Source organism: Nerophis lumbriciformis, linkage group LG26 (assembly GCF_033978685.3).
Source record: "Nerophis lumbriciformis linkage group LG26, RoL_Nlum_v2.1, whole genome shotgun sequence".
Taxonomy (NCBI): Eukaryota; Metazoa; Chordata; class Actinopteri; order Syngnathiformes; family Syngnathidae; genus Nerophis; species Nerophis lumbriciformis.
Genome location: NC_084573.2, coordinates 18,305,691 through 18,323,929, shown reverse-complemented (window position 1 = coordinate 18,323,929; position 18,239 = coordinate 18,305,691). Strand labels below are relative to the sequence as shown.

General features: G+C 36.1%; 1 protein-coding gene across 1 annotated transcript; it reads left to right on the top strand.

Moving 5' to 3' along the window:
* Nucleotides 1–3,550: 3,550 nt before the first annotated feature.
* LOC133623561 (uncharacterized) lies at nucleotides 3,551–8,491 on the top strand. Its single transcript, XM_061986777.2, has 8 exons — nucleotides 3,551–3,723; nucleotides 4,201–4,286; nucleotides 4,380–4,597; nucleotides 5,056–5,231; nucleotides 5,617–5,691; nucleotides 6,086–6,200; nucleotides 6,949–7,139; nucleotides 8,023–8,491. The coding sequence occupies exons 3-7, from the start codon at nucleotides 4,429–4,431 to the stop codon at nucleotides 7,059–7,061; spliced, it is 648 nt and encodes a 215-aa protein (XP_061842761.1). The 5' UTR covers nucleotides 3,551–3,723; nucleotides 4,201–4,286; nucleotides 4,380–4,428; the 3' UTR covers nucleotides 7,062–7,139; nucleotides 8,023–8,491.
* The last annotated feature ends 9,748 nt before the right edge of the window (nucleotides 8,492–18,239 follow it).

Below are 18,239 nucleotides of genomic sequence, written 5' to 3'. Positions count from 1 at the left end.
ATCCATCCATTTATTTATTCCCTTTGGGGTCGCGGGAGGCGCTGGAGCTTATCTCAGCTACGATCGGGCGGAAGGCGGCATACATCCTGGACAGGTCGCTACCTCATCGCAGTCTTTACAAACCTTACAAAATTTTTTTTTTTCCTGTAAAACTTAAAAAGATACATTTCTCCAGGCATTATTAACCATTTTGCATGTGTGGTATAGGAGTTATGTTTACATAACTGTCATATTAAATGTGGCAGTTATACTGTCATTATGAGTAAAACCAAATGTGTGTATATGTAAACCTTACCAAAATACCTGATTCTGGTAAAACTCACATAGATACAATACTAAAGGCATTTTTAGACATAATGCATGTTTGGTTTTGGAGTTATGTTTGTATACATTTCTCCAGGCATTAATAGACATTTAGCATGTTTGGTTCAGGAGTTATGTTTAAATAACTGTTATTTTGAATATGGCAGTTATACTGTCATTATGAGTAAAACCTAAATTTTGTATTTATAAACCTTACCAAAATACCTGATTCTGGTAAAACTCACATAGATACAATATTACAGGCATTTTTAGACATAATGCATGTTTGGTTTTGGAGTTATGTTTATGTACATTTTTCCAGGCTTTATTAGCCATTTATCATGTTTGGTTAAGGAGTTATGTTTAAATAACTGTCGTATCAAATAATGCAGTTATACTGTCATTATGAGTAAAACCCAAGTTTTGTATTTGTAAACCTTACAAAAAATACCTGATTCTGGTAAAACTCACATAGATTTAATATTACAGTTATTTTTAGTTTTGGAGTTATGTTTATTTAACTTTAATATTTAGTATGACAGTTATACTGTCATATTAAGTAAAAAAAACTAACTTGTTTCTTTACAAACCTTATAAAAAAAAAAAATTCCAGGAAAACTCACAAAGATACATTTTTCCAGGCATTATTAGCCATTTTTTAATTGTGGTTTAGGAGTTACAGTATGTTTAAATAACTGTCAGATTGAATGTGACATTATACTGTCATAGTGAGTAAAACCTAATTTTTGTATTTTTAAACCTTACCAAAAATACCTGATTCTGGTAAAAATCACATAGATACAATATTGCAGGCATTTTTAGACATAATGCATGTTTGGTTTTGGAGTTATGTTTATACAACTTTTATATTTAGTATGACAGTTATACCATCATATTGAGTAAAAAACAAACAAACTTGTGTCTTTATAAACCTTACAAAAAAAATGTTTCCCAGTAAAACTCACAAAGATACATTTCTCCAGGCATAATTAGCCATTTATGATGTTTGGTTTTGGAGTTATGTTTATATAACTTTCATATTTAGTATGAACGTTATACCATCATATTGAGTAAAAAACAAAAAATAATTTGTATCTTTACAAACCTTACAAAATATTGTTTTCCAGTAAAATTCATAAATATATAATTTTCTAGGCATTATTAGTCATTTTGCATTTGTGTTTTAGGAATTATGTTTAATTAACTGTCATATTGAGTGTTTCAGTTATACTGTCACTTTGAGTAAAACCTAATTTTTGTTTTTGTAAACCTTACCAAAATACCTGATTCTGATAAAACTCACATGTATTCAATATTACAGGCATTTTTAGACGGATTGCATATTTGGTTTTGGAGTTGTGTTTATATAACTTTCATATATAGTATGACAGCTATACTGTTAAATTGTGTAAAAAAAAAACCCCAACTAAATCGTGTCTTTCCAAACCTTACAAAATATTTTTTCCAGTAAAATTCACAAAGATACATTCCTCAAGGCATTATTAGCCATTTTGTCAGATTAAATGTGACAGTATACTGTCATTATGAGTAAAACTAATATTTTGTATTTGTAAACCTTACAAAAACAACTGATTCTAACTCACATGGATACAAAATTATAGGCATTTTTAGACATCATAAATGTTTGGTGGAAGTCAATGTGGCAGTTATACTGTCATTATGAGTAAAACCTAATTTTATTATTTTTCAACGTTACCAAAATACCTGATTCTGGTAAAACTCACATAGATACTATACTAAAGGCATTTTTAGACATAATACATGTTTGGTTTTGGAGTTATGTTTAAATAACTGTTATTTTGAATATGGCAGTTATACTGTCTTCATGAGTAAAAGCTAAATTTTGTATTTATAAACCTTACCAAAATACCTGATTCTGGTAAAACTCACATAGATACAATATTACAGGCATTTTAAAACATAATGCATGTTCAGTTTTGGAGTTATGTTTATATAACTTTCATATTTGGTATGACAGTTATACTTTCATATTGAATTAAAAAAACTAACTTGCTTCTTTGCAAAACTTACAAAATATATTTTTCTAGTAAAACTAACAAAGATACATGTCTTCATGCATTATTAGACATGATACATGTTGGGTGTAGGAATTATGTTGAAAAACATTTTTATTGTTTATTTCGCATTATCTCAGGATTTTAAGAACATTACTGTCATAATGGGTAAAAAACTACTTTTTGTGTTTGCAAGCCTTAAAATAGCATATGTTTCGAGTAAAACTCACAAGGATGCATTGTTTTAGGCTTTATTAGCCTATTTGCACCTGTGGTTAGGAAGTTATGTTTAAATAACTGTCAAATTGAATGTAGCAGTTATCTGTCATTATGAGTAAACCCCTAATTTATGTAATTGTACACCTTACCAAATTAACTGATTCTTGTAAAACTCACATAGATACAATATTTTAGGCATTTTTAGACATAATGCATGTTTAGGTTTGGAGTTATGTTTATATAACTTTCATATTTGGTATGACAGTTATACTCCCTGCAAAAAATGTTCAATAGAATCTCTATAGAAATATATAGAACGCTATAGAATTTCGTCGGAATTTCTTTAGAACTGAAGATTCTATAGAATATGTATTCAAAATTCTATAGAAATTCTATAGACATCAGCTTCATGTGCTGGAAGGTCTTTTCACTGTTCTATAGAGCTGGGAATTCTATAGAATATCCTATAGAAATTCTATAGACATTACATTATCTGATGAAAAGTCCATAGATTGTTCTATAGAACTGGGCATTCTATAGAATGTCTAACAGAAATTATATAGACATTACTTTATCTGCTGAAAGGTCTATAGATTGTTCTATAGAACTGGGCATTCTATAGAATGTCTAACAGAAATTCTATAGACATTATCCTTTATCTGCTGAAAGTTCTATGGATTGTTCCATGGAATAAAATTCTATAAAATGGCAGCAGCGCTATCACCATAGCATTGATTAATCTCATTAAGTTGATTCACCAGACTTCAGCTTGTTTTTTGAACAATGCAGGATGTCTCCCTCAATTATGAAAATGTTAATTTTGTATCATTCAAAATTGTGAGGTGTCATTTCAAGGCGGACACCCAGAACTTCGGCAGACTTTATTTTTAAAAGTATATTTATTCCAATAAATCAATTTATTTTTAGAGTTTTTGAGTTATCTATAAGTAAAAAGTGTGAATATTTTCGTAACTTACTTTTTTATGTGATAAAATTAATTTTATTGGACTTCCAACATAAATTGATTTAGCAAAACTCAGTTCAAAGGTTTAAATCAGACCTAAAACGTCAGGACCCGCCCACGTACCTGCATGCAGCTGTGGAAGAACAAGCCCAGACACGTTTCTTCACGGAGCCCAATAGGAAAACACTTTACCGAACTCATGTAAGTAACAATTTATATTGTTAAAAGTCAGTATTTGCCAGGATTTAAATGTATACATTTTCAAAAGCATGGTTCAATGTTATATTTAGTTTACTACTTTTCCCGCCGTAACATTACAAACCCCCCCCCCCAAAACACGATAGATAGAACTGCTCTCGTTTTGTTATAAAATAACAAAACTGTTTTAAGGCTGCAATCACAACCAAATTCATGTATAGTTGGTAATAATCGCGTTGTATCAATGTTTCTCATATCCGACACTAATAAGTGCGAATATGTTTCAAATCAACTTTTTCTTTTAAATTATTTATTTTTCCCCTTCGCGCTTGCCGTAGTTGCAAAGCAGATTTCGCGGGCGGTTTGAGTTGGTGATGGCGGCCACAACGTCCATGTTGACTTCACTCGCTCTTTCTAAACTGCTCAAGTCACGTCGGAGTTCATTGACGGTAACTTTGTTGGCTTAAACATCACATTTAGGTTTAGGGTCTTCTAGGCGCGATGCGAGACGTCACAAGCGGGCTAACGTTGAGCCAAACAGCAGCTTCGAGGCACGGGCGGAAATGGTGAGCTAGCAAAACTAGCCTCATTTATTATTATTATTAGTATTATTATCATCCCTCCATTGTTTGTAACGTCAGGCTTGTGTGATCACACAGAGAAGGAGTTTGGCCCCCAGTCAGGTTGCCAAACGGAAGCAAGGGGAGGATGATCATCGAGACGAAATATATTATATTAACCACGAGCGGTCGAGAGAAGATGAATGGAGAAAATTGGGACAGTGATGAAGAAGTCCAAGTTCCATGGACACTCAACAAAGCAGGAGGAAGGAAGCAGTCACAAACCAAATACGTGGCAAGAATTCTGAGATTTGGTGGTAATTAATAAACAGTTGAAAACTTTTCAATTCAATTCAGTAAAAATTATACGTTTTACCAGAAGTACATTAAATATAGATATATTTAATATAGATGTATTTAATGTACTTCTGGTTTTACACCTTGAACTTTCGACTTTGTTTATGTAAAGTTAAATTTAATTAATATAATTTTTTTTCTTCCATGATTGATAGTAATTTCTCATCAGTGCAGCCCTGGTATACTGAATGTTTCAATCTGCAATGCTGAGGTGATTGTCATGATAGTACAGACTTAACCTTGACAATTTTTTAATATGGCTGTAAGCCTGTAAATAAGGGAAAGTAAGGTGAATTTCTGAATCATCAGAACTGTAGGTATACCAAAGTAATTTAGTGATAACAATCTGCTGCTGAAATGTATGACTAACTGTACAGTTTAATTTAGCTTAATGTGGCACATATTTGTTTTTACACAGAAGACACACGTGAACTGATGCCATATTTGAAAGCCGCTCAGGATGGCAAGGATGTACCCCTTACTGGTGATTTGAAATATGGCAGAGGCAAGAGAAACAAACAGCCAAAGTCTTGGTCATCAGACAGTGAGAGCAAGGATGAAAGTGACGAGGAGACTCTATCTGACAGACAGCAGGTACTTTTATTTCAGTGGTGTTGTCGCGATATGACCGAAATAGTGTTGAAAGCGACGTTAAACGTTAATTCACTCACTCACTATTTCAGTGGTGTTTCAACTGTGTGAGGTTTTGTAGGATTCAATCCCATACTTTTGAAGTACCTTGTCAGTTTTTCTTTATCATAAAAGTTAATCACATCATGTTTCATTGTAGGCTTTAAAGTTATTGAATATTTTGATTCAATTCGACCAACTCAGACAGAATAATATTCAAGACAAATTGAGGTGTTGACAGACTTTCTGCATGTACTCGGAAATCTATCATTTCTGCAAACATATTTCTTCACTTCAATGGCATATAAAAGAACTGAACACGTTTTTCTTGTTAATCTTGATTTTTCAGAAGAAAAAGAGGAAAGTAAGCCGTACAGCTGTGGGATATGATGCTCGGGCACAATTGAAGGCCCAACTTGCTGCTGTGAGTACATGAATAGAATAGAATAGGATTTTATTGGTTAATCAAAGCACCCTCTCGAGGCAAACAATCACAAGTGCCTAGCATTCATTTGAAATCGAGGACGTAAAAATTGCATCCCTGGCAACTGGTTTAAAACACAAGTTTATACTTTTACTTATATGAAAATAACACTACAAATACCTGATGAACAGTGCCTCCTGTGTGAATGGCTTACTGCTACATGTACATGTAGCATATTCAAATTAATGTGCCTACAAGGTTGCTTATACATGTAAAACTTATATGGTGCTGTCAGGGCCGTATCCAGGACAAATTGCTTCCGGAAAACATATGAGCGCCCAAATTAATCATAATACAAATTATTTCATTTGATTTACTATTTTGACATTTTCAGCTGGGAAGAACTTCACCGAAAGATACATGTACAGAAATGGAATCCCTGAAGAAGGAAGTCCTCCAGTTGAGAGAGGAAAACAAATCCCTTCGAGATGCATTGAGGGTTGTTGAAGGTAGGTTTTCTTATTCTAGAAGTATGTTATTGTAATTATCATAGGTTGATGGAAAATATGCTTACATGTCGATATATGAAATAACTTTCTTATTACTGTATTTTCATCTAACTTTGGCCTACGGGTATTGTCGTCATGTACGGCTGTCCATCCGTCACCGCAATATTTACAGAATCGTTTCATGTACGGAAACCAAACTTGTTACATCTATTTATCTTAGTGTAACAAGAAGCCTATCGAAAATGAGTCGTCTCGGACAATATTTTCCAGAGTTATGCCCCTTTTTTCCAATAAAAATCCATTTATGATTTGGGATAATTTCAGAACTGTTGCATATACAACATCCTAAGTTGTGATGTCCTCCCCTCTAAATAAGGGGAGGACATATGGTACTTGTTTGTTTGTCTGTCTGTCCGTCCGTTTTTGTGTGTTTCTCTTATATTAGCAAGAGTTACGTCCCTTCCTTCTTGATATTTTGTCTCAGCTGGATATCTGATTAATACTTGACCGACAAATATTAAATCTTCGCGTGGTCAGGATGAATTAATATATATGGTTATATATATTTTTCATCTTTGATTGCTTCCTTACCATGTTTCCCTTGACTTGAACAAGATTCCTATCAAAATACCCTTACATTATGATAGCTGGGGTTAGAGCCGAGCGGTTTGGATATCGCCAGCTTCATGTTATTAATGTTTGTTTTTTTTATTGTGTCTGCATCACAATGTACTTTTTTCTATTAAAGGACTTCCTGGCCTGCTAATGAAGATGGACGACTTATCACGTCAGGCAACAATACTATCAGCTCGACGTCCTGCTGTCGCTCTGCCAGAGAGGAGCTGGCCAACAGCAGCTTGACAGGAAAAAAATCCAATGCTTTTAAGGATAAGCATGAGAAACCAAAACTGGATGACAAGAAAGTGTCTGCTATTATTGGTGAGTATAAGTTAAATCAATCTGATTAAAACCATATCCACATCAGGGAAGTGGATCTGACCCTTTTCCTATCTCCAAGTCGTTCCGTGATCGTTTGGCATGAAGTATAGATATCCATAGCTTCCAGTCTGCTTGGTCCATGAATTGACTGCGAGATGTTCGTTTTGACAGATTTATAGGCATGGGTGGTCACATTAGCTTTGATCTCGTCGGAAACCAACATCAAGTGACAAAGCAAAAACCGCAGCGCACGGATATCTACACCTTTTTCTCGTTTGATATCTTATATCGGCATTCTCCGCCTTACTATTTAACAACTAGCGTCGGGAATTTCCGTGAGTTCTGCTGCAAGTTGAGAAGTGAACGACTTTTAGATAGGGAATGTGTCAGATCCCCTTCCCGATGTGGATATGGTTTCAATCAGATTGAAGTTAAATATTTTTATTAGAATTCTATTAATGCACTTTCGTGATTGTTCGAACGCCATTGGGGACACCCATCAAGTACACAACAAGATTCACAAGAAAGTGAAATCCTGAAAATAATTTGAAAAATATTTCACACACTGAATGGATTTTCTATATAGCTAATGAATAGTGTACATGCACTGTCAGAATTTGATACAGATTTGTTGCAGTTCGTAAAGCCTGGCATGATTGCACCACATATGATTTTGTGTGCGTCAAGCAGTGCAAGTGCCTTACAGCATAGAAACGCGTGATATGCAATGTATGCAGTGTGTTGACTATCCATTGCATTGATTAAATGATAGACATCACTCTCTTTATCGAGCTGAAAAATGCCATAGTGTAACTCATTGCATGACAGCTAGTGTCTTGGTGTCTGCAGACACTAATTCTGGTATATTTTATTGATCTTTCAGATTTTGTGAAGAAGCTCCATCCCTCAAGTGAAGCAAATGTGATAAAGAAAATCATTGGAGTGAAACTGAACATTGCGCAGAAAATGGGAAAAAAAGAAGGCCTCAGAAACAAATTCTGCTGGACGTCTAGCCGTCTCTAACAGTCGGGGAAGCGCGGTGATCATGTTGATTTATGCTGCTGACATTTATTTATTACGTCAAGATTTGAGTTACATGTATATAATAAATACAAGTCAACATTCATTCAACTGCAATATTTGTCTTTCTCCATTGCCAGTGTTAGACCACAGATTTTGTAGAATGCCTGCCCAATCATTTCTACATCATTCTGAACCGTATTCCACAGAAAGCCATTCCATAGGAGCCTGTTCTATAGAACTACTCTTTAGAACTTTCTTCTATAGCACTATTCTTTAGAGGAGATCTATAGAACCATTCTTTAGAACCCTGTTCTATAGAACCATTCTTTAGAACCATGTTCTATAGAACCATTCTTTAGAACCCTGTTCTATAGAACCATTCTTTAGAACCCTGTTCTATAGAACCATTCTTTAGAATCCTGTTCTATAGAACTTCGGTCCTAAAGTTCATTAGAAATTCTATAGAGATATTCTTTAGAAATTCTATAGAACTTCGGTCCTAAAGTTCATTAGAAATTCTATAGAGATATTTTTTAGAAATTCTATAGAACATTTTTTGCAGGGCTGTCATATTGAATTAACAAAACTAACCTGCCTCTTTGCAAAACTTACAAAAGATAATGTTTCTAGTAAAACTTACAAAGATACATGTCTTCAGGCATTATTAGACATGTTGCATGTTTGGTGTAGGAATTATGTTGAAAAACATTTTTATTGCTTATTTCGCATTATCTCAGGATTTTAGAACATTACTGTCATAATGAATAGAAAAACTACTTTTTGTGTTTGCAAGCCTTAAAATAGCATTTGTTTCGAGTAAAACTCACAAGGATGCATTGTTTTAGGCTTTTTTAACCTATTTGCATATGTGGTTAGGGAGTTATGTTTAAATAACAGTCAAATTGAATGTAGCAGTTATACTGTCATTATCAAAAAAAACAATTTTTGTATTTGTAAACCTTACAAAATTACCTGATTCTGGTAAAACTCACATCGATACAATATTACAGGCATTTTTAGACATAATGCATGTTCAGTTTTGGAGTTATGTTTATATAACTTTTACATATGGTATGACAGTTATACTGTCGTATTGAATTAAAAAAAACTAACTTGCGTCATTGCAAAACTTACAAAAGATACATTTTCTAGTGAAACTGAATAATAATAACTGCTACATTCAATTTGACAATTATTTAAACATAACTTCCTAACCACACATGCAAAATAGGCTAATAAAGCCTAAAACAATGCATCCATGTGAGTTTTACTCGAAACATATGCTATTTTAAGGCTTTCAAACACAAAAAGTAGTTTTTTTATTCATTATGACAATAATGTTCTGAAATAATGCGAAATAAGCAATAAAAATGTTTTACAACATAATTCCTACACCAAACATGCAACATTTCTAATAATGCCTGAAGACATGTATCTTTGTTGGTTTTACTAGAAAAATTATCTTTTGTAAATTTTGCAAAGAGGCAAATTAGTTGTTTAAATTTATTATGATGGTATAACTTTCATAATAAATATGAAAGTTATATAAACATAACTCCAAAACCAAACATGCTTTATGTCTAAAAATTCCTGTAATATTGTATCTATGTGAGTTTTACCAGAATCAGGTATGTTGGTAAGGTTAACAAATACAAAAAATAGGTTTTACTCATAATGACAATATAACTGCCACACTCAACATGACAGTTATTTAAACATAATTCCTGAACCAAACATGACACATGGCTAATAATGCCTGGAGAAATGAATCTTTGTGATTTTTACTAGAAAAAAATATATTTGTAAGGTTTGTAAAGACAAAAGTTAGTTTTTTTTTATCCAATATGATGGTATAACTGTCATAGTAAATATGAAAGTTATATAAACATAATTCCAAAACCAAACTCCTAAACCAAACTTGCAGTCCGTCTTAAACTGCCTGTAATATTGAATCTATGTGATTTTTGCCAGAATCAGGTATTTTGGTAAGGTTTACAAATACAAAACTTGGGTTTTACTCATAATGACGGTATAACTGCAACATTTGATATGACAGTTATTTAAACATGACTCCTAAACCAAACATGATAAATGACTAATAATGCCTGGAGAAATGTATCTTTGTGAGTTTTACTGGAAAAAAATAATGTGTAAAGTTTATAAAGACACAAGTTATTTTTTTTTATTTAATATGATGGTATAACTGTCATACTAATTATAAAGGTTATATAAACATAACTCCAAAACCAAAATTCATTTTGTCTAAAAATGCCTGTAATATTGTATCTATGTGCGTATTACCAGAATCAGGTATTTTGGTAAGGTTGACAAATACAAACATTAGGTTTTACTCATAATGACAGTATACTGCCACATTCAATATGACAATTATTTAAACATAACTCCAAAACCAAACATGCATTGTGTCTAAAAATGCCTATAATTTTGTATCTATGTGAGTTTTACTAGAATCAGTTGTTTTTGTAAGTTTTACAAATACAAAATATTAGTTTTACTCATAATGAGAGTATACTGTCACAATCATGTTACGATCCGCTGCCCGGATCATAGTTTGTTTGTTTGAGTCACATGTGTTTTCAGCACCTTGAGTTTCGTTTATTTCTGTTGCCATGACGGCAGATTGTATACACCTGCCTCTGGTTAGTGTCCGGGACGCGCACCTGTTGCCCGGGCGCTAATCAGAGGGCTATTTAGTCTTTGGCCTGGCCTCACTCGGTCTGGCTTCCTAGTTTGTTCTCATACAACTGTTAACGACTACTTTGATTCTGCTAGCTTTTCACGCTATGCTATTTTTTCCTGCTAGCTCCCACGCTAGTCCTTTTGTTTTGCCTTTTGTGCTACATGCATGTTTTTTTGTTTATCCATCATATGATTTATTTTTAAAATAAATCATTTTCCTACCTGCAAGCTGTGTCCGAAGCCGTCTGCATCCTTGGGAGAACCACACCCGCATCACTATGCGACCCAGTCGTTTCAGTAGGAAGCCAGCAAATAACAATTCTCCCACGGCCGCCATTGAGGAGTTTGACGAAGGTACGTGGGAGGTGTTGCGAGCAATGGAAGCGGAAACTCTTCGCTATTCCCCCTCGGAGCGCCAGGACCTGATATGGGGTCCCAACGGAAAGCTGGTCCCAATCCACTCCGTTTGGCCCGAGGACATCGCCACACCCCCGCAGTACGGGACGCGTCAGCGAAGACGGAAGCCGGCCAGAAAGTCTTCCCCTCGCTGTCAAGACGCGCCGCTCCTGCAAACTCCTCCCCCGGACCGAAGCAAGCTACATGCAGCTCAAACTTCCCCTCCTCAGATGTTTGGCAACCCAATCGACCACTTCGTCAAACATTTCTCCGATTGGGCTGTCAGTCACATGGACAGCATCAACAATGACGTCATTTCATTGGCGCCCCCCGAAGAGGTAACTCCGCCCACTCCCGATGACGTCATTGAGCAAGAATTTTTTTTTCCATCTTCTGCTTCATTCAGTCAGCCACCTCCAAATGACTTTTATTCCAAGATAAAACATTATCAGGACATTTTTATTAAGTGTAAGTCTAGTCAGTCACATTCTGATTTTCAGACTCCACCTCCAGTGAATTTGGTTCCGCCCCCAGTGACTATTGCTCCGCCCACTGCACATATTTTTTCCCCCTGTGCTCCCACCCAATCTCAAGTGAGGAGTGATAATAGTCAATTTGGACAATTTAAAGAAGAGTATACCCCCCTCCATTCCTCCCCCCACCCACCCTTGAAGACGGTTACAAACCGCAAAGAGCGCGTCTGGTATCCGCGTCTTGAGGGGGGGGCTAGTACTGGGAACTGTGCTAGTGGGGTGGCACCATTGCGCTCAGCTAAGCCGCAACCTCCTGCACGGCCACCGCCACCAGTTTTTCGGCATGCTAAACCGCAACCTCCTGCACGGCCACCGTCACCAGTCTTTCAGCGTGCTAAGCCGCAACCCCCTGCACGGCCACCGCCACCAGTCTTTCGGCGTGCTAAACCGCAACCTCCTGCACGGCCACCGCCACCAGTCCTTCGGCCTGCTAAGCCACAACCGCCAGCTAGGCCACCGCCACCAGTCTTTCGGCGTGCTAAACCGCAACCTCCTGCACGGCCACCGCCACCAGTCCTTCGTCCTGCTAAGCCACAACCGCCAGCTAGGCCACCTCCAGCTGCACCTCGGCTAGCACCTGTTCCTGCACCTCGGCTGACACACCAAGCTTCGTCTCCTGTACCTCCACCACGCCAAGCTCCACCATGCCAAGTTCCAAGGCTGGTTCCCACACCAGCGCCGGCTCCAAGGCTGGTTCCCACACCAGCGCAGGCTCCAAGGCTGGTACCCACACCAGCGCCGGCTCCACGGCTGGTACCCACACCAGCGCCGGCTCCACGGCTGGTACCCACACAAGCGCCGGCTCCACGGCTGGTACCCACACCAGCGCCGGCTCCACGGCTGGTACCCACACCAGCGCCGGCTCCACGGCTGGTACCAGAACCTGCACCTGCTCCACGGCTGGTACCAGAACCTGCACCTGCCTCCACGGCGACGACGTCTCCTCCTGCCTCCACGGCGACGACGTCTCCTCCTGCCTCCACGGCGACGACATCTCCTCCTGCCTCCACGGCGACGACGTCTCCTCCTGCCTCCACGGCGACGACGTCTCCTCCTGCCTCCACGGCGACGACGTCTCCTCCTGCCTCCACGGCGACGACGACTCCTCCTGCTTCCACGGCGACGTCTTCTCTCTCCTCGTCTCCGGTGGGCTTTTCCAGGACGCCGCCACCTTCCTCGCCCTCATCGTCGTCTCAGCGACCTCGAGTGGTCTGGCTGCGCAAGCGGCGCTCTCTGAGGTTTCTGTATGGACGCCTGTGGCACAAACAGCAGCGACACCCGAGACATAGACTTAGAACTCTGCGGCTGCTGAACTTCTGGCGCCACTCACGCCCACCTTCTCGGCAGCCACGAATGTGGCCTTTCCGTGGTTGCCCGCCTCGCCTGCGGCAGCGGCATTCCACTCGCCGCCGCCACCTGACTCTTCCCCGGTGGATTCGGGGACACGTGGCCTGGCGACCCACCACCAAATCCTCCCTCCACCCTCCCTGGACTCTTGAACTGTTTCTTGTTTTTTGGGTTCTAGTTTTATTTCATGTCAAGGGACATCTGGAATCTGTCCTTTAAGGGGGGGGTACTGTTACGATCCGCTGCCCGGATCATAGTTTGTTTGTTTGAGTCACATGTGTTTTCAGCACCTTGAGTTTCGTTTATTTCTGTTGCCATGACGGCAGATTGTATACACCTGCCTCTGGTTAGTGTCCGGGATGCGCACCTGTTGCCCGGGCGCTAATCAGAGGGCTATTTAGTCTTTGGCCTGGCCTCACTCGGTCTGGCTTCCTAGTTTGTTCTCATACAGCTGTTAACGACTACTTTGATTCTGCTAGCTTTTCACGCTATGCTATTTTTTCCTGCTAGCTCCCACGCTAGTCCTTTTGTTTTGCCTTTTGTGCTACATGCATGTTTTTTTGTTTATCCATCATATGATTTATTTTTAAAATAAATCATTTTCCTACCTGCAAGCTGTGTCCGAAGCCGTCTGCATCCTTGGGAGAACCACACCCGCATCACTATGCGACCCAGTCGTTTCAAATCAATCTGACAAAATGGCTAATAATGCCTGGAGGAATGCATCTTTGCGAATTTTACTGGAAAAAATATTTTGTAAGGTTTGTAAAGACACATGTTAGTTTTTTTTTTTACTTAATTTTACAGTATAGCTGTCATACTATATATGAAAGTTTTATAAACATAACTCCAAAACCAAACATGCAATCCGTCTAAAAATGTCTGTAATATTTATTATATGTAAGTTTTATCAGAATCAGGTATTTTGGTAAGGTTTACAAATAAAAAAATTAGGTTTTACTCATAGTGAAAGTATAACTGCCACACTCAATATGACATAACTGTGACGATCCGTCACTTCATTTCGGTTTGTTTCATTGTTTTTGTATTTACTTCCTGTCAGTGCTCTTATTTTGTTATACTTCCTGTTTGTTCCGCTGAGCACTGTTTTCTCCTCACCTGCCGTTGATTGGCAGCCTGTCCACACCTGCTGCCAATCAGCATATGTCTATTTATGTTTTCTCTCGAGCACTCCTCAGTGCTCGACGATAGACTATGTTAGGAACTGTTGTATGCAAGACTGCTACATTTCTCTGTTGTTTTATAATTAAAATCATCTTACCTGCTCATCCTCCTCCTGGTTCTTGCATCTTGGGGTCACACAAACGGCAGCCATGCGAGTTCCTCACAATAACTCCTAAAACACAAATGCAAAATGACTAATAATGCCAAGAGAAATGTATATTTGTGAATTTTACTGGAAAACAATATTTTGTAAGGTTTGTAAAGATACAAATTAGTGTTTTATTACTCAATATGATGGTATAACTGTCATACTAAATATGAAAGTTATATAAACATAACTCCAAAACAAAACATACTTCATAATTCCTGTAATATTGTATCTATGTGGGTTTTACCAGAATTAGGTATTTTGGTAAGGTTTACAAATACAAAAAATAGGTTTTACTCATAATGACAGTTATTTAAACATAACTCCTAAACCAAACATGTTAAATGGCTAATAATGCCTGGGGAAATGTATCTTTGTGAGTTTAACTGGAAAAAAAGAATATTTTGTAAGGTTTGTAAAGACACAAGTTAGTTTTTTTACTCATAATGACAGTATAACTGCCACATTCAAAATGACAGTTATATAAACATAACTCCAAAACCAAACATGCATTATGTCTAAAAATGCCTGTAATATTAAATCTATGTGAGTTTGACCAGAATCAGGTATTTTGGTAAGGTTTACAAATACAAAAAGTAGGTTTTACTCATAATGACAGTATAACTGCCACGTTCAAAATTACAGTTATTTAAACATAACTCCTAATTTAAACATGCTAAATGGCTAATACTGCCTGGAGAAAGGAATCTTTGTGAGTTTAACTTAAAAAATATATATATTTTGTAAGGTTTGTAAAGACACAAGTTAGGTTTTTTTATTCAATATGTTTGTATAACTGTCATAATAAATGTAACAGTTATATAAACATAACTCCAAAACCAAACATGCATTATGTCTAAAAATGCCTGTAATATTGTATCTATGTGAGTTTTACCAGAATCAGGTCTTTTGGTAAGGTTGAAAAATACAAAAATTAGGTTTTACTCATAATGACAGTATAACTGCCACGTTGACTGCCCCCAAACATGCATTATGTCTAAAAATGCCTATAATTTTGTATCCATGGGAGTTTTTCTAGAATCAGTTTTTTTTGTAAGGTTTACAAATACAAAATATTAGTTTTACTCATAATGACAGTATACTGTCACAATCAATCTGACAAAATGGCTAATAATGCCTTGAGGAATGTATCTTTGTGAGTTTTACTGGAACAAATATTCTGTAAGGTTTGTAAAGACACGAATTAGTTTTTTTTTTTACACAGTTTTACAGTATAGCTGTCATATTATATATGAAAGTTATATAAACACAACTCCAAAACCAAATATGCAATCCGTCTAAAAATGCCTGTAATATTGAATATATGTGAGTTTTATCAGAATCAGGTATTTTAGTAAGGTTTACAAAAACAAATATTAGGTTTTACTCATAGTGACAGTATAACTGCCACACTCAATATGACAGTTATTTAAACATAACTCCTAAAACACAAATGCAAAATGACTAATATTGCCTAGAGAAAGGTATATTTGTGAATTTTACTGGAAAACAATATTTTGTAAGGTTTGTAAAGATACAAATTAGTTTGTTTTTTTACTCAATATGATGGTATAACTTTCATACTAAATATGAAAGTTATATAAACATAACTCCAAAACCAAACATGCTTTATGTCTAAAAATTCCTGTAATATTGTATCAATGTGGGTTTTACCAGAATCAGGTATTTTGGTAAAGTTTACAAATACAAAATCTAGGTTTTACTCACTATGACAGTATACTGTCACATTCAATCTGACAGTTATTTAAACGTACTGTAACTCCTAAACCACAAATGCAAAATGGCTAATAATGCCTGGAGCAATGTATCTTTGTGAGTTTTCCTGGAAAAAAAAAAAGTAAGGTTTGTAAAGACACAAGTTAGTTTTTTTGCTTAATATGACAGTATAACTGGCATACTAAATATAAAAGTTAAATAAACATAACTCCAAAACCAAACTTGCAATACGTCTAAAAATGCCTGTAATATTGAATCTATGTGAGTTTTACCAGATTCAGGTATTTTGGTAAGGTTTACAAATACAAAAATTGGGTTTTACTCATAATGACAGTAAAACTGCCATATTAAAAAAACAGTTATTTAAACATAACTCCTAAACCAAACATGCTAAATGGATATTGCCTGGAGAAATGTATAAAAACATAACTCCAAAACCAAACATGCATTATGTCTAAAAATGCCTGTAGTATTGTATCTATGTGAGTTTTTCCAGAATCAGGTATTTTGGTAAGGTTTACATATACACAAATTTGGTTTTACTCATAATGACAGTATAACTGCCACATATAATATGACAGTTATGTAAACATAACTCCTATACCACACATGTAAAATGGTTAATAATGCCTGGAGAAATGTATCTTTGTGAGTTTTACTGGAAAAATTTGTAAGTTTTATAAAGACACAAGTTAAATTTTTTACTCAATATGATGATATAACTGTCATACTAAATATGAAAGTTATATAAACATAACTCCAAAACCAATGAATCTATGTTCATTTTACTAGAATCAGGTATTTTGGTAAGGTTTACAATAACAAAAATTACTCATAATGACAGTATAACTGCCACATTCAATATGACAGTTATGTAAACATAACTCCTAAACCACACATGCAAAAATGGTTAATAATGCCTGGAGAAATGTATCTTTTTAAGTTTTACAGGAAAATAAAGAAATGTTGTAAGGTTTGTAAAGACTGCGATGAGGTGGCGACTTGTCCAGGCTGTACCCCGCCTTCCGCCCGATTGTAGCTGAGATAGGCTCCAGCGCCCCCCGCGACCCCAAAGGGAATAAGCGGTAGAAAATGGATGGATGGATGGGTTTGTAAAGACACAAGTTAATTTTTTCTTACTCAATATGACAGAATAACTGTTAAAAATTATAAACATAACTCCAAACCAAACATGCATTATGTCTAAAAATGCCTGTAATATTGTATTCATGTGAGTTTAACTAGAATCAGTTGTTTTTGTAAGGTTTGGAAATACAAAATATTGGTTTTACTCACTATGACAGTATACTGTCACATTCAATCTGACAGTTATTTAAACATAACTTCTAAACCAAACATGACTTTTGTGTAAACATTCCTGTAATATTGTATCTATATGAGTATTACCAGAATAAGGTATTTTGGTAAGGTTTACAAATACAAAAAATAGGTTTTACTCATAATCACAATATAACTGCCACACTCAACATGACAGTTATTTAATTATAATTCCTAAACCAAACATGATAAATGGCAAATAATGCCTGGAGAAATGTATCATTGTGAGTTTTACTGGAAACAAATAATTTGTAAGGTTTATAAAGACACAAGATAGTTTTATCTATTTATTATGATGGTATAACTTTCATACTAAATATGAATCAGGTATTTTGGTAATGTTTACAATTACAAAAATTAGGTTTTACTCTTAATGACAGTATAACTGCCACATTGACTGCCACCAAACATGCATTGTGTCTAAAAATGCTTATAATTTTGTTTCCATGTGAGTTTTACTATAATCAGTTGTTTTTGTAAGGTTTACAAATACAAAATATTAGTTTTACTCATAATGACAGTATACTGTCACAATCAATTTGACAAAATGGCTAATAATGCCTTGAGGAATGTATCTTTGTGAGTTTTACTGGAAACAATATTTTGTAAGGTATGTAAAGACACAAGTTAGTTTTTTTTTTACACAATTTAACAGTTTCGTTGTCATACTATATATGAAAGTTATATAAACAT